This window comes from Nasonia vitripennis (genome assembly GCF_009193385.2).
Source record: "Nasonia vitripennis strain AsymCx chromosome 4 unlocalized genomic scaffold, Nvit_psr_1.1 chr4_random0005, whole genome shotgun sequence".
Taxonomy (NCBI): Eukaryota; Metazoa; Arthropoda; class Insecta; order Hymenoptera; family Pteromalidae; genus Nasonia; species Nasonia vitripennis.
In genome coordinates this window covers 1,983,720-2,001,365 of record NW_022279640.1, presented here as the reverse complement: position 1 = coordinate 2,001,365, position 17,646 = coordinate 1,983,720, and the positions used below count along the sequence as shown (strand labels likewise).

The window sequence follows — 17,646 nt, the reverse complement described above, 5'->3', positions numbered from 1 at the left end:
AATATTTCAGTCAATTATTATTTTCTTACCACAAGTGCGCGTGTAACATTGTTCTTTCTACGAGTTAGTAATCTCGTGTATTGATCTGCATCAAGCATACGACATAATTCTGATAAATAAAGTGAATAAAGGATTCGTGCCCCGTATATATTATAACACATAAAAAGCAATAGTGTTTATTGAATTTATCCCACTATCCTACTCGGGACCACAATGTACCCAAATTAAATAACTAAAATATTGAGTAAATTCTCTATGATAATAAATACTATATTTTGCTTAAATTAAAACATACTCGCAACAATAGATTTTCATATTACACAAGTAGCAGTCCTTATTTATGTGATTTTAAATTTATAAGTCAAGGTTATAAGTCACTGTCAATGCAAAATATAGAAACTTTTATATACTATAGTAATAACTATAGCATATTTTTATGCCTTATTTTGTGAGCCTCATTTTTGGTCCTTTATTGGGACTTATTTTTTGGGCTTTACACGGCTATACACGGCTTTACACGGCTTTACACGACTTTACACGGCTTTACACGGCTATACACGGCTTTACACGGCTTTACACGACTTTACACGGCTTTACACGTTTTAGGCCTTATTTTCGGTCCTTCTTTTTTGGGCAACCTATTTTTGTTTTATCCTTTTTACAGTTTTTCTATTTAAATTTTTTTTTTCATAATTTTGGGACCTTAATCGTCATTTCAAACCCCAATTTTACAGTATACCCCAATTATATGTAACTATAAAACAAATAAGCAAGGCTAAAGTAAACCAATAAAAATGTTTGAAAGGCATTAATAAATGAAAAAAAATCAAAATATTTTTGCGATTTTACGAAAAAGGTAAAAATTTTGTTTTAGTATTTGGCTTATACCTTTGCAGAAATTTTTTTGTTGTAAACAGGTTTTGGAAGTATATTTTACAGGAAATTTTCTAACAAAATAAGTAATAAAAAAATCACTTTTTTAAAGTTTAAGAGTGCTTTGTCCCTTTGAGTCTGTTCTTTACTTCGATTAATTTTGCATCCTCTTTCCAGTCTTTGCGATCCGCTCTTATTCTGCCAGTGCCACTTCTTCTGATTACCTATGCCCTTCTCGCCTCTATTATGACTTTTAGCTGCTCTTTTATTCACGTCTTTAGCCTCGTTCTGTCCTATCCTTCACATTTTAGCCCTGTTATAACTACGTTGTTTTTTCCTTTCTCTTTCTCCTTCCTTTATTTTTCACTCCAGCTACTCCAGCTGCTTTTTTACTTACGCTTTTTGTTCTGCACTCTGCTCTCCCTTATCGTCATCTACATCCTATGCAAGGTGCTTTAAACCTTATTCATCCCTTCTATTCTCTACTCTTTTGTTCTCTTTTCTACTTTCGTTGGAGTCCTATCCGTTATGATCAGCTGCATTTGGGCTCTCCTTCTTCCTCTGCTCCGTTTTCTTCCTCTCCCTCCCCCTTGGTGTGCTGTCCCCTCTCTCCCTGCCTCCTCTCCTCCCTGCGTCTGTCCAAATTCTCGTAGAATTTTGAATAATCCCTAGTATCTTTTCTTTTTTGTAACTGCTACAGTTCATGTTCCGCGGCCGTGCTGCTCTCTTCTTCTTTCTCTCCGTCATTATCTTTGTTACCTAACCTGTTTCGGTTAATCCCTCTTTCCCTTTTTTGTCTTGTTTTCCCTTTAACCTTATTCAGATATATTAAATGACACAAAGAGATCGACTGTTCTTTATAATAGAAGATTAGTATAATTTATTTTGTGCTTAGCATACATTTCTAATGTCAATTCCCAATTAAAGCTTTATTAAATTTAAAATATTTCTATATTTCAAAATGAATTTATAGAGTAACGGATGTTGTGCACTGAGTAATCAAAGTAAAATTAAAGAAATTATTGTACTAATATTACATGAGAATCAACGCAAAATTATTCACTAATCTTAATGTGTAATGAAACGGTATAACAAATTTTTAACTTCACTCAAGAATAGTAAAATAAGGGCAATTATCACATGACATTTTGCGTTTGTAGTGCAAATTAAAATATAACAAATGAAGCACTTTGCGAATGAATATTAGAAACTAGTGTAGTTTTCTGAGGTGTTAGTTAAATGATCAGACTCACCATGATAACTCTTGCCCAAGCAAATTCAGTATATACGTACGAAACCGTCCTCTAGATGCATAGTATCTCCAATAAGCTGAAATAAATAAAAGCTGGCTTAAACACAAAGCAACAAGCTCTTTTGCCATTCAGAAGAATTAACAAAATATTATGTAAAATGAAAGACTTATCTGATAGCTGCAACAGGTTTACACTGGGATATAGGGCTCTCGCTATTTACTCCTTTGCAGTTTACTAACAAAAAAGAAAACTTGAGAAATTCCCAGCAATGTAGAAAATATCACAACGAACTTTTGGACTACGAGTACGAACAACAATCACCACACTTTGTTGTCAATAACTTAGTTGCGAATACGCGACGCGATGCGGGTGAGAGGTTAGCCGCCACAGCAGCATAGCAGTGGATGCCATGCATGTGTGTGTGTTGCATGCAAGTCAGTGACCAGACCAATTTTTTACATGCGCTTGGACATACAATACGTAAAAAATATGGGTGCCACCTCCAAACCCTATGTCAACAAAAAGTTACGGGCCAATTACTAATTACCAAAAATAGCTTTTATTGCGCCTCACGTAATTAAATATCTGGCCGAGCAAAAATCATTTTTCCCGGCATTAATAAATAGCTTAGTAAATTATCCGGGGCGCGATAAAGGCTATTTTTTGGTAACTAGTAATTGCCCTGTAACATTTTATTGACATATATTTTGGACATGCTACCCATGTTTTTTACATATTATATGTCCAAACGCAGGTAAAAAACTTGGTCAACTAAAGTCGAATCTTTTATGTGCTTGGGGTTCGTGTACATACATCAAAATAATTAGATTTAATTTGTCCATTAAGTTGAATTCGATTCGATTAATGTTGAAAGTTTTTATAATATATGCATGTCATTATGATTTTTTTTCAAAACTTTCACGCGCATTCTATGTTTTGTAAAGTTGTATTAAAAAATCATGTACTGCTGCCACTACAAAATTAGAGAAAATAAAATCGCGTCTAACATACGACGTTTCCAAAGACGCCGGCTTAATGCGACGTTCTCAGAGTCGCCGCCACGATACGACGTTCTTAGAGTCGCCGCCACGATATGACGTTCTCAGTGTCGCCGTCACGATACGACCTTATTCCACTTAGCCACCGATTTAACTTATTCATATTTTAAAACTTCTTGCTTTTATGTGCACTTGAATTAAATCGACGACGCTCTCACTACATTCTAGCGCCATCTGTTGATTTAATCAGTTTTTGGTTATATACGTACCCATCAGCTATATTGTAAATAAATGGTTTTTTATTTAATACTGCTTTTTTAACCTATTTATTTATTATCATTAGCGTATAAATAGCATTCATATTATCCTGTAAGAACCATTTTTTGCATAAAATAGCTCTAATTGCAGCAACCGAACTGCAACCCAACAACAACCCCATTCGGTTGCTGTTTACCCGACAGGGCAATAGATCGCTACTAGAAGAGTGCAAATATTCAAATTGAAATGAATTAATAATTGACTCTATATAATACAACATGCATTACAAAAACTGTGATGTAAACTAAAGGCTAGACAGGCTTTTTACCTTCGTGTGGGTATTGTAGGACTCATATGCGGCTTGTACTGCAATCTCCATACTCGGTCTAAAAAAGTCTTCTCTACGCTTTTGGTACACAATATACTATGACTTTTCCTTTTACTATTTCTTACTGCTTCTCTGTTTTCTATTCATTTTTCGCGCACAAAGAATTTTCAAGTCAACAAAGTAGCTATAGTTATGGTAGTAAAGTCGATTATTACCACAGGTGGGTTTACGGCCCAAACAAGGCGAAACCTTCTTTTCGTACAGTTTAGTCGTAAATACAAGCATTGATACACATTTTGCTTCCTCCTACAGGAAGCTTTGTAATAGTAAAATTTTGAGTTTCGTCAAAACTGCTGGAAAATACTTTTTGGTGTATTAGAAGTCCAAATCAAGTGTTTTTAGAAAATGTCCGTATGAATGTGTGTGTGTGAGTGTGCGTGTGCGTGTGTGTGGATGTGTGTGTATGTATACCGTAATATTTGTGAAACTACTCCGTCAATTTCAATAACATTTGACATGCATATATATTTTTGCATTCTGAATTTGGGAAAAACAGTTATTTTTTATTTTCTCAACTATTTTTTTCATGGCAATTTTTTGATTTTTGAAAAACACTATTTTGTATTTGTTTCAATCATCCCATTGTTACAAACAATTCATCTATAATGCATTTTAAAGAGAATAGAATTACCTAATTTTCATCGTTTGGTCCTCGGGATTGACCGCTTGGTTCGGCAGATAAAATGAAAAAGGTGATTTTTTAAAAACTATATCCTATTAAAATTTGACTACTTCGTTTTACCATAATTAATTGAAAACGAAAACTGAAAAAAAGAGTTTTTTTGTGCCTTGATGACGGACGTAAAATGGCCTTATTGCACTTGAGATTTTGGAAAAAAGTAGATATTTTATGTGTTTTGGCTAAGTTCATTGCACAGCTTTCAAACCCCTATAGTTCTTAAGATATCAAGGTTTTAATTTCTTTTTGAAAATTTTTTGATTATTTATATATCTAAGACAATGTGTAGTCAAATGCTTCAAAATTTCATTTGGTGATTTTTTTTTTTTTTTGAGATTAGTCAGTTTATTATTATAAAAAATAGATCAGATCCAATATTATAAAATAGTACATTATGCAATAAGGAGTAAAGTCTTTGATTATGCCCGCAGGTGAGAGTTTACTTCACCCGAGGGAATTTACTTTACTATCGTGTTGCATATAGTGCTTTATTCACGACTAACTGTGTAGCCACTTCGTTTCTTGAAAAGTAGAACCTACAACAGCTAAATTGAATAAATTAATACAATTTTTTTTAAATACTCAAAATTTTTAATTTTTTTTTATAATTTTTCTACTTTCCAACATTTCGAAATTTTTCAAAATTTCCCGCATTTTGTGGGAATAATGAGTTTATTTCCCGCAAAATTCTTTATTCCCGCATTTTGCGGGAATAAAGTTTTTTGTGGAAAAAAATAAGGGAATAAAATGTTACTTCAGTCCTGCTTTTCAGGGAATAATGTGACTATTATAGGTCAGTCGTGAATAAAATAACATTTTTTAACCCACCCCAGCATAAACTTAGTACTTTATCCCCGGCAAGTCGGGAATAAACAGCTACATGTATGTATATAAAAACGGAGGATTCAGAGTAATAACAAGAAACAACGACGAATTTAACATCGGCTACAATGTCTATATCTATGGGGAGCACTGAGCTTATTCCTCGCTGTTATAATATATGCAACAGCAGAGCATACAATTGCCCTTGTGCGTCTTGACTTAGATTTTATCCGTTTTGCATGTGTGGATTATTTATTTGAAAATAACAATAAAAGCATAAACATACTGTATATTCAATCAATATTTTATTTATTGGAACTACGAATTTAGTTGGAGGAAGCTACGTGCCAATGAATTGGCAGCGGTTTTTACATCATACTTAAAAATATTCAATTGCTAAATTCATTTATGAAAACATGTTGTATGCATATAAAGAATATAAACAGATGTCTCTTCTTTTTGATAATTCAAGGTAGTTTATTACCCTTAAACAAATAAATATAAATAAATAAAATAATAAATGAAAATACAACTAATTATATGATATATTACGGAATACCTTCACTTAATAATTGTATGTGTTCTAACTGTCTTGCTCTGATGAAATCTCTGAAATAACCAACACTTTTTTTCTTTTCTACTTCATATGCTATATTTTTCCAAGATAGACTTAAATTTTCAGAAGAATAAAATTTTGGCGATGCCCGTAACTGAGCTGTATTTTGTCCCTGAAATTATAAGAGTTGTGCTGAATAATTATTGCTGTATACATAAATATTGCAAAAATTTCTGTTTTGATCAGTTATCTTCTGTTTTAGTCTAAAATCTTCAGATAAAAACTGCTAAGTGCAGAATTTGTTTTCACTAGGAACCTAGTGGAAATATACTATTTCAACGATCCTTATTGAAAAATCTCAAGTGAAATCTTTAATCAAAATTTTATGTGTGATTTTGCGTACAGATTTTTGAAATTTTATAAATTGATGAAATTCAGTTGGCAATAATCAAAAGACACTTTACTGATTGTGGAATCACTATGATTTTCTCACCTGAAATTTTCATCTCTAATATGTTAAAATCAAAAAATTGCTCAAAATGCTTCAATGCATATATTTTTGAATAAGGCTTACTATTTAAAACTTTTTTTTTAATTATAACAAACTTGATAAGAGTATTTTAGAAATCTAAGTAAACCTAATAGAGCAGAATACCTAATAGTAGAAATCTCATTAGAGATTTATCAATAGGGATGACTATAGATAACTGATGAGAATGTTAAAAATATTAAAAATTTGCATCAGCTTGGGGTGTAGAGTCACACGGCTCGCGGAAATATATATTGTAACGGGGCTCGATTTCTGGGGAAAACTCGGCTATACTCGACCGGATCACAATCTCTCGTTACGGCAGAGAACTCTCTTAACGCCTGTGATTTACCCGCGTTGCAGCGCAGCTCGCTGCGAGAGCTGCTTCGCGAACATCATGTTCGCATGTGTGATATCTCTCCGCACTCTCCTGTTCGGAGCCGGCTTCTCAGTTTTGCGTACATCATACATCCTTAATTGCTAAAAAATTATACAATTTGAAAGATGACATCAAAAAAGTACAAATAATGAGTATCAAAGAAAGTCTTTCTCTGGTCAAAAGAAAACTTCACTCTGTAAGCCTTTTAATATTTGTAAATGATCTCTGATAAAGGATCACGAACTGACATCACTGATAAAATGCTCAGTTCTCTTGCAACAGAAAATACTTTAGCACAAGAGGTTGAAAATTTCAGATAATCTAAAAGAAGTTTTCTTTTAGTGAAACTAACGTCAGAACAACTTTAAGACTTTCCAGAGTTGACGGAAAATGATTTAGAAATATTTTATTCTAGTACATATCAGTTAGGACAGGCCAAACATTATCAAAATTCAAGTTAAATCTCACCATATTAACAGAAAAGTGTACAAGTGTGATATTCAATATAAACTTAACATAAGTGGGTCTAACGGAACTCTCCGTAACGTATGTGACTGCTAATGGTTTAAGGTCGGTCAGTTATTGTTTATACGTTGCAGTCATAATATACCACCATTCTAATGCTAGATATCAGTCTAAATTCCTAAAATCGGCTTGGACGTTATTAAAACTCTTTTCATACGAAAAAATTAATCCAGTCATTTGTTCAATTTGAAATAAAAGAAGTTTCTTATATTTCAATACTTTAATATAAAATGTTTTTATTCCATTTCATCACTGAAACTATTAGAAAGAAAAGAATTGTTATGAAACTAACTGCTTATATGTTGAGACAAATTTCTACCACATCAATAGCAAGTTGTATGCCAAATCTATACACGCACAGACACCTAAACACACACACACGCGCACGCACACACACACACACGTTCACAACGTCCAGGGAGGAAGTTCGCTTCCCACGGAGAGTGGCGTCCCTGGACTGCCCGAGCAAGTAGGGCGGTACAAAGGCCACAGCGTGTGCGGCTAGATGACCGTTTCCTGTGACCTTAGGGGGAGTGCGGCGGACCTCAGTCTGTAAGCTCTACAGAAATAGCATTTTGAGGTGCCCGAGTTTGCCGTGCGACGAGGAAGTCTGATCGCCATCTTTCTTGGCTGCTTGTGCTCTGCTATGTCTCTCGGGGCTGGGCTCTTAAGCCTGAGAACGAAGGGTAAAGCTGGAAAACTGGGTTGCTTGCGCTTCTAGGCTGCCAGATGGTACAGAGGCCCGGGTTTGTCTAGCTAACTGGATGTGGTTGCCCTATTAGCCGGCGAAAATCTTCTTAGCCGTAGTAGAGCCGGATGGCGCCCGGATTTGGGTCCTGCTGTGGTCAGGGGGTGGGGCCTTGCCAACGTCACCGTGACTAGTGAGAGATTTCCCACGACGGGAGGGGAGTCATGGAATACCGCGTGGTGCGGGAGAGCGGTATGAGGGCTAAGACGTTGTACGTGTATAGAGGAGTTAGAGAGAAGAAAAGAAAATTACATAAATAAAAAGAAGAATATGTTAAAAGCGCCGAAACTGTTGACACCGGGGACCCTAACCCCCGAACTAGCTAGCTAGGTGATACCTTTAGTGGTCTGACGAGCCTAATCATCGAAGTAAACGAAAGGCAGAGGACCACATTTAGTACACTAAAGGCAAAATCAACGTGCACGGTCTGATTAAAACGGGTCTTGCGATGGCATTGGAAGAGCTGAAGAAGATAGAGAAAAAAGGTATGTGCATATTAAAGGTACCAGAGCTTCGTTTGGGAGGAAATTCTTTCCGCCCTCGAGCGAACAGTCACGAGAGTTTATCAAGTGTGGCCAGCGCGAGATGCACGGGCACTAATTCGTCGACTCAGCAAATGGCAGAATACAGGCAGTACAAGCAGAAAGCAATATGGGTATGTAAGGAAGAAGAGGAGCACATTACGAAGCTGTAAAAGGAAGAAGATGACTTAATCAAGGATTGTCAGTCTACATCAAGGAGCATAAAAAACATTGCAAAACGGGCCCAAAAACTCAAAGTTTTGGGGACCCAGTTGAAGGAGATGCACAAAGTGAGAGATAATAAAGATGAAAGTTACGAACATTGCGTTGGATATTTTGAACATTATCACGAGGTATAGGAGAAAGCGAGAAGACGCGCACAAGGTCAGCTCATAAGCGATGCTGTACTTTCAAGCGCAGAGGCCAAGAGCCCGAGAAGTAGCCCGATTAGCAGCCCAAAAAAAAAAGAGCGAAGAAAAGCAACGCAGGAAGAGAAAGCGACGTAAGAAAGCGACGATAAAGCGTGAGAACTTCGTTCCGAGAGTCACCCAAAATGCATCAGACCAACGAGAGAAAGTAAGACTCAACAAGAACAAGCGGCCCGAAGGGCCACTAGTTGAAGTGGGGCAACACAAGACGTATGCAGTTCTGGGGAAAATCCGAAAGGAAGTAAACCCGGACACCACTGAAACGATGGTGCTGGGAGTCAAGCAAACAAGAAGTGAAGACGTCCTTCTAAAACTGGGAAGAGGGTCTGACAGGACAGCGTTTACTGCGGAAGTGGAAAAAGCAGTGCTGGTCTTTGAACAGGTCAAAAAGGAAGAACGGAAGACAACCCTGGAAATGAGGGATATAGACTCAGAAGCTACGTAAGAAGAGGTGAGAGCAGCAATAGAAAGAGCCCTCGGAAAGCGAGACAATGGCAGGAGGGTGACCGTATTAAAACCTAACACGAGAGGCGTTAGAATGGCCATAGCGATACTCGGTGAGAGAGAGAGAGAGAGAGAGAGAGGCCGAGGATCTCCTAGAGATAGGACGCATCCGCGTGAGCCTTGTAAGTTGCAGGATCAGAAAGCATGTGAAGATAGTGTGGTGCCACAAGTGCCTAGGCCGGACTCTAAAAAATTGAGTGCAATAGAGCAGATCGGTCGAACCTCTGCTTTAAGTGTGGAGGAATCGATCATCGCATGGCTAAATGCCAAAAACATTGAAGCTGTTTTCTCTGCAAAAAGGATGGTCAAAAGGAAGAAAGCTGTAAACATGTAGCAGGTTCCGGCGGCTGCATTGTATTTAGGCGCGCCTTAGACACGGATAAGAAAAAAGAAAGAAGAGCTTAAAAGATGGCAAAAGCAGGCGATGTGCTGGATGTAACAGCATCGAGAGCATAGCGACAAGAAGACGGTGTTGATGCAGAAAAAAGAACACTAGTTTGACCCTTAACCCCTCATCACTTCGGTGGATGGGGGATGTATGAAAATATTAAACCTAAAGAAGAAGTCAATTGAGCTAATTAAAGGGCCCCACGGAAGCTTGCTCTGCCTTCGCCATATAAAAAACACACACACATTACATCACATGTACTTCTGCATACATGTTGAACGGCGCAAAACTACTGAAAAATAAAAAAAAAAACAGTTTTTTGATATTTCAACTATGTTCTACCATCTGAAAAAATCTGAAAACATTCATGTAAACGTATTTCTTGATGAGGAATACGATGGTTTATTCAAAAAGTTAGCGAATAATTTCGCAGGGAACGTGCTAAAATTAAAACATCGCTAAAAGCGAAACGCTTTGATTTTCTCATAAGGCACTCGCTGATATTTAAAGGTTCGCTGATGAACACACATACATGCACACACATAGACGCACATAAAGTCCGCTACGCCAGTCCCAAGCCCGGGGCCCCATCACACAAGAGGTGAGAAAGAAGGAGGGGGAGGAGTAGCAACCTAACTAGTAGCAAAATAACCAAGGCTCATCTGTCCCGGATGACAGCACCTTATTAAAGAGCTGCTTCCTAGGATACAGGATAAGAGAAGAAACCCCGAATATAAATCAATCATGGACAGTGAGTTAATTATAACACTGCCCCAAGCGAGTCAAGCTGTACAGCTCACTCCCGACGTTGGTTCCGATCGGGTTAAAGCCCCGGTGGCCGACGCAGGCTTCATGGATGTTGGGGGGAGCCAATTAACTCAAACAAGACAGGAGATTATAGAGGTAGGTCACTCGGCTCTCGAAGGAAGATTAGCCTCAAGTGACGCATAAGGATATGATGGAGTCATAAACAGGGGAATGCACGAGGTATGGTCTAAAATTCAGACAGCGGATCGTGCGGAAGAAGAGTTGATGGACAAGATTCAGAACCATCTGGACAAGATGGATGCTGTAGTAGGTTTAGCCAAAAACACAAAAGTGTTAAGGATGACATGAAGAAGGTCATGTCTTTCTGGAAACGGCTCATCAGCGTAAGAAAAGCATGGAGCAAAACCAAGTTTAGCTTTGGACTGATGATGTCAAATAGCTGACGGACCTTGCTCACCTCAGAAGAAAAACGGGAGGTAGAAACATCAAGGAAGAGGAACGAACGGTCTCCTACACAGAATGAGACTAATAAGAAAAGAAAAGAAGAAGTCAAGACGCCAAAGCATGGCCAGAGTGCGCCACTAGGGACGACTTCCAGCACTACTCAGTGCTCACCGCCCACAACAGGGATATTACCACCCTGGCAGAGGGTGGAAACAAGAAAGAAAAGAAAAGAAAAAGAAAAAAGAAGACGATAAGATTAACAATAGTTTTGTAGATCAGAAAGGCGCTAGACAATCTAAGCCGCTAAGGGCAAGATCAACCCGACCGGAGGCTCTAATCATAAAAGCTACCGACGGGAAGTCCTATGCTGATATTTTGCAAAAGATGAAAGCAGACCCAAAACTAAAAATGCTAGAGATAGCGTAAATAGGATACGCAAAACGGCGGTTGGAGACCTACTTTTAGAACTCCAACGCACATCGGGAGGGAAGGCAACGGAACTTCGACAAGCGGTGCAAGTAGTGCTAGAAAAGGGTGTCACCGTAAGATCCCTACAAGATGTAGAGGTCTTTAAAGTAAAGAATCTTGATGTTCTAACCACTAAGGAGGACATCGTGGAAGCGCTACGTAGGGAGTTTCAAGATAGCGGCTCAAATGCAGTAGAGGAAACGGCAGTAAAGTCTGTGCGCAAGGCATATGGCGATAGGCAGATGGCGGTCATTCAAATGCCAGAAAAAATGGCTTAGCAGATGATCGCAGAGCAGAAAATAAGGATAGGCTGGGTAGTATGCAGAATACGAGAAATAAAGCGGAATGCACGTCCACTTCGCTGCTATAAATGTCTAGAATTTAGACATATCGGCAAAAATTGCACAGTAACACAGGATCGAAGTAACCACTGTTACAAGTGTGGAGTCGAAGGACATAATGCAAGAGATTGTAAAAACAAACCGAGCTGCGTTCTCTGTCAAGACAGAGGAACAACAGAGAAAAGTGACCATGCTGCTGGTAGCTACACATGCCCAGTATACCGAGCGGCAGTACAGAAGTTGAAGAAACGAAGATAATTAAGATAGTGCAGTTGAACTTAAATCACTGCAAGACAGCACAGGATTTACTTAACCAGTACGTTCATGAAACGGAAGTCGACGTAACCATTATATGTGAACCATACAGGGCTCTAGACGAGACATCGTGGGAAACAGACGACACTGGCAGAGCAGCGATCTGGTCATGTGGGAACGTGGCATGACGAGTAAGGATTTGTTCGTGCAAAGATAGCAGGAATACACGTATACAGCTGCTTCGCCAAACGCACCGATCATACAGTTCAAGCGGCAGTTAGATCGACTCGTGCAGGATATTGCGGGAAGAAAGCCAGTAATTATCGCAGGCGATTTTAACGCATCGGCCGTAGAGTAGGGCTGTCAAAGGACTAACCAAAGAGAATGAGTACTGCTAGAAGCATCTGCTCTCCTGGACTTGGTGTTAGTTAATCAGGGTAGCACTAACACCTTTGGAAGAGGAGACGCAGGATCTATTGTAGATCTGACCTTTGTTAGTAGTTAATAGCCTTATTGGCTCAATTGACAAGTAGACCGTAAGTGAACACTACACAAATAGTGATCACCAGGCCATAATAATGGAGGTAAGAAAATCAGAGCAGAAACCTAGCGCGAGTACAAGGACCAACAAAGTCGGTTGGAAAACGAAGGATTATGATAAGGAGATGTTCCCACTGGCACTAGAAGAATTGGAACTCTCGGGGACGGCGAACAGAAAGGCAGCGCAGGTGATGGGTAATATCACACGAGCCTGTGACGCAGCCATGCCGACAAGAGTGCCCAATTGTAGACGACCACCAGTTTACTGGTGGGACAAAAAGCTTGAGAGTACGCGCAGCGAGTGTCACCAGACCAGCATAAGAGAGCAACGGGCAAGAAAGAAATACTATAAAACTGGAAGAGGCTAGGAAATAGTAGATGCACGCGGACAAGAAATGAAGAACGCAAGAGGAAGCTTAAGAAGACAATCGACGAAAACAAGCGACGGTGCCTGAAAGAACTAATACTAATAATAGAGTTTATACAAATTTACAGGATGAAGTCGAACAGGACCCTTGGGGTCGACCTTACAAAATAGTAATGAAGAAGATTAAAGGAAGCTATGTACCCCCTCCAAAATGCCCGGAACTATTACACCGGGTAGTGACCACACTATTCCCCAGGCAACTGGAATAGCCAAGTGTCATCGAAAGAGGTGCGAATGAAAAAGCTATTTCACCGATCACGATTGAGGAATTGTTAGCCGCCTGCAGAAGGGTAGGAAACAACAAGGCCCCAGGGCCGGATGGCATTCCTAATATTGCATTGAAGCATGCCATCCATGCTCATCCATAGGTCTTCGTAGACTTACAATGCATGTCTAGAAGAGGGAACATTCCCCACAAACTGGAAGAAACAGCGTCTCGTGCTTCTGCCAAAAGAAAAGGAGTCACCCCAGAATTCCTCATCATACAGACCGCTCTACATGTTAGACAACCCGGGTAAGATCCTGGAACGCATAATCTGCGTCAGAATGAATCATTTTATTGAAGGAAAAGGTGGATTAGCGGAACACCAATATGGCTTTAGGAAGAATCGGTTACCCTGGACGCAGTTAACCTAGTGATCAACACTGCCCAAACTGCGATAGAGGGGAAAAGATGGAAGGGAGGAAAAAAGAAGTACTGCGCCATAGTTACATTAGATGTCAAAAATGCATTCAACTCGGCCAAATAGAGTGAAATACGCGAAGCACTCCGGAAACAGGATGTGCCTTTATGTATAAGAAGAATGATATCCGACTATTTTGAGGACAAAATCCTATTATATGATACGGAGGACAGTACCAAGACCTATAAAGTTACAGGAGGTGTACCCCAAGGGTCAGTGCTTGGCCCACCGACGTGGAACATCATGTACGATAGGGTACTAAAACTACAATTATCGGAAGGAGCAACAGTTGTGGGCTTCGCTGACGACATAGCACTAGTGGTGGTAGCGAAACATAAAGAAGAGGTAACAGAAATAGGAAACGAGGCGACCCGTATAATGCACAAATGGCTAACGGAGACGGGTCTAGAACTAGCCAGCCACGAAACGGAAGTTATTCTTATCTCTAGTAGGAAGAAGATGGAGAAAATTAAACTGACGGTAGATGGACATGAGATAGCTTCTCAACCAACCATCAAGTACTTGGGCATCACAATCGATGCAAGACTAACTTTCAAATAAGATCTGGGAATAGTCAGCGATAAAGCAGCAAAAGTCGGTGCTGCTCTATCACGATTGATGCCAAATGTAGGAGGCCCAACCCTGAAGCGAAGGTTACTCTTCGCCAGTGTAAAAATATCGATTATGCTATATGGAGCCCCAATATGGGCAGATGGGATGCGGGTGAAATCGTATTCCCGAATGCTAACCACTGTGTACAGACGAAGTGCACTAAGAGTGGCATCCGCTTACCGTACAGTATTGGACAATGCGGTGTGCATTATTTCCGGTATGCCGCCGATTGACCTATTGGCGATGGGAAGTAAGAAAGTATTCCAAACTAAAAGAAGAACAAGTGACAAAACTCAGAAGAAGATCTGGGATGTAGCAAGAATGAAGACAATGGCTGAATGGCAAACAAGATGGGATGTTAGTGACAAAGGGCGATGGACACATGACCTTATACCAAAAATAGAGGATTGGACTGGAAGAGAACATGGGGAGGTCAACTACTACCTCACACAGTTTTTAACCGGGTACGGATGCTTCCGGGCTTATCTACACCGATTTAAATTAGACGACAGTCCAAACTGCCCAGATTGTTTGGACGCTAACGAAGATGCGGAGCATGTTCTCTGTGACTGTTCGCGATACCAAATGGAGCGAGAAGAACTAGAGTGTTATCTTCAGACCAGAGTGACACCTGAGTCAATGATGACAACTATGTTGACGTCGGAGGATGGTTGGAACGCTGTAAACAACTACGTAAAGACTATCCTCAAGAAGGTTAGAAATGACGAAGAGAAAAGAAGGCATAGACAAGGCAAAACAGCGGAATAAAAATGTAGCTAGACAAAGGTCACTGAGCCGTGTCGGGGTTGAGGCTGTCCAGAGGATGGCCGGACGATGCCCTTCGCCCCCCCCCCCCCGCTGCGAAGCACTACTCGACGGTCGTACTTGGACCGCGGGGAACAAGGGCACAGAAGATGGAGCTAGGTTTGCCTTTACCGAGGGTCGATAAAGGCAAAGAGGGCGTTCCTTGGTACGGTTGAGTGTTCTTTATCTATCCGTAAAAAGAATGGCTTTAGTCGGTGTGAATCCGACACACGGCTGACATCGCGGATGGGGCTGTTTCGACGATCCCATAAACAAAGTCACGCTATGGTCTTTCTAAGATTTTCCCTAACACCTCTTCTCTGAGAGAGAAAATAAAAAAAAACATAAACCCACACACACACACAAAGTATGCAGATATTCAAATATAATTGATAAATTCATTAAACCGTAATGGGGTAAGACTTGACGATGAGAGGAGACGTCGTCTTTTTTTCCTGTTCTGATTACCGGATGTGTTACCGGATAGTATTTTCGATATACTGACCATGTTTTATAGAAGAAATTCTCATCCTTATGAATCAGAATTATTTTTCAGATTCGTCAAGGGCATAATGTTAATAAAACTAGTCAGTTTCATTTGAATACATTTTTGATTTGCTGTAGCAAAACATAATGTTGAATTTTCATGGCAATTGATGCGTGTATAAAAGATTTTAGGGATTGTAATAATAACTAGCTAAAAACTCACTTGCTAACGCTCGCTCGTTATATTTAAACATTTATTCAAGTTTTAAATATATTGTCACATGTGTACACACGTCACGGGTTCACGTCACGGCACGGGACAGTGGCATCTCTGGTGTGGTAGAAGCGAGGTTGGTCGGTTGGGTCTTCTATCAAGTGTTTTTTGCCTACTCCTTTGTGATTAAAAGATTCCTGCATTAACCTCCTCCGCCTGATAAGTTATTACATTCTGGAGTTAACAAAGGTCTTAGTCGATTGTTTGTCAGGAGAAATGTCTCTGTAGATCATATATAATTAGCTGTGTCCGCTTGATGCCTGAAGTTCCACGTCCAAGGATCCGAACAGCGTCGATAAAGAAGAATTTCAGTCGAGCGTCGACTTCTGAACTACCGGAGGAAGGGTGGTGTCACGATGCTGACGACTCAGCCTCGCGACGGAGACAAGGCAGTAATAAGAGTCCGCCGAGTCGTACTACGATGCATAGCATGCGCTTGCATCGTAGACGTTAGCTCAGTGGTCAGAGCACGGGTCTCGCGCACTCAGGATCGTGGGGTCGAGCCTCGTCGTCTACATTTTGCGCTGCCTTCACGTCACAGGCCATGGGTCACGTTGCACTTTTCACTCGTAACAATATATAATCCACAAATTTATAATAATAGAAATATGAAACAAAAACAATAATAAAATAATATACCATTATCGAAATATAATTTCATTTTAAAATTAGCAGTAATTACATTAAATTATTATAACATTCAAGCAGAATACTTATTACCTACTCTATATTAAAATTTTATATTTGGACAAGTTTGTAAAAACCCTCCAAAACTGGTACAAACGAATTAAATCTATTTTACAATAGAAATTTACTTTGAAAGTAAATCACTCAGGGTATCAAAAAAAAAAAAATGTCCGTCCGTCTAGATTTTTTTTGCATTCATTCCACAAAACTTGATGTATTTTATAAATAAAAAATTAATTAATGGTATACACAGGTACATATGTTAAAAATATACATTCTATGACGGGCGATATTAGCACGTCATAAGCTCAGCATGCCGCGAGAAGAAAGACTTGTACTAAATTCATACTGTTACAGGTACCAGCGCTGGCAAGGCGGGGAGAGCCGCTGGACGACACGAGAGAGGCGGAGAGAGAGGGAGAGAGAGAAAAATTTCGGCGACACGCGACTGAGACGCGTGCCGCCAGATACGATCCGACCTCGGAACTGACTCCTCGCGAGACGCTTAGTAATTTCGGGAGATAGCTGTTAGGAGAGTGAAAGTTGAAGTGTGTGAGTGTGCGTGCGTATACGACATTGCGTCTCGCTACCGCATCCAGAACTGCACCGACGGGGTTCCGACTGCTGACAGCGAACATTAGGGCGATACCGGCTAACTGTAAGTGCCAGCTCTCTCTCTCTCTCACGCTACACTCGCCAGGGCTCTCCTTATCCTCCCTCGTACCTGCGACCTCGCTTGCTCGCGTGCAAGCCCTGTATATAGCTATGTATCAATAAACGATGTGACTGTCCCTCAACAATCTCGGTAGTCGTTATTTTGCGTGTTCCTACGCGTACACTTGTATCTCGCTCCATCACCGACCCAGCCGCCTCCGCGGGCTTGCGTCTCGTATATGTACGAGATCGCAGCGTAACTGGCCTGGCCGGAGCCTATTCAGCACTAGGTGCTATCCCGACGACTCTCCTTCTCGAGAGTAACGAGGTCTACGGACCTTGATTATAGCGGAG

The 17,646-nt window shown here is 40.0% G+C and overlaps 1 protein-coding gene across 1 annotated transcript in view; it reads right to left on the bottom strand.

The window, feature by feature from the left end:
• Positions 1-17,646, bottom strand: part of LOC103315901 (protein white) — a 501,432-nt gene that overhangs the window by 285,818 nt on the left and 197,968 nt on the right. Inside the window, exon 2 of the mRNA XM_031928240.2 lies at positions 5,831-5,999. Within this exon, the coding sequence (XP_031784100.1) occupies positions 5,831-5,999 (169 nt within the window). The remainder of the gene's footprint in view (positions 1-5,830; positions 6,000-17,646) is intronic.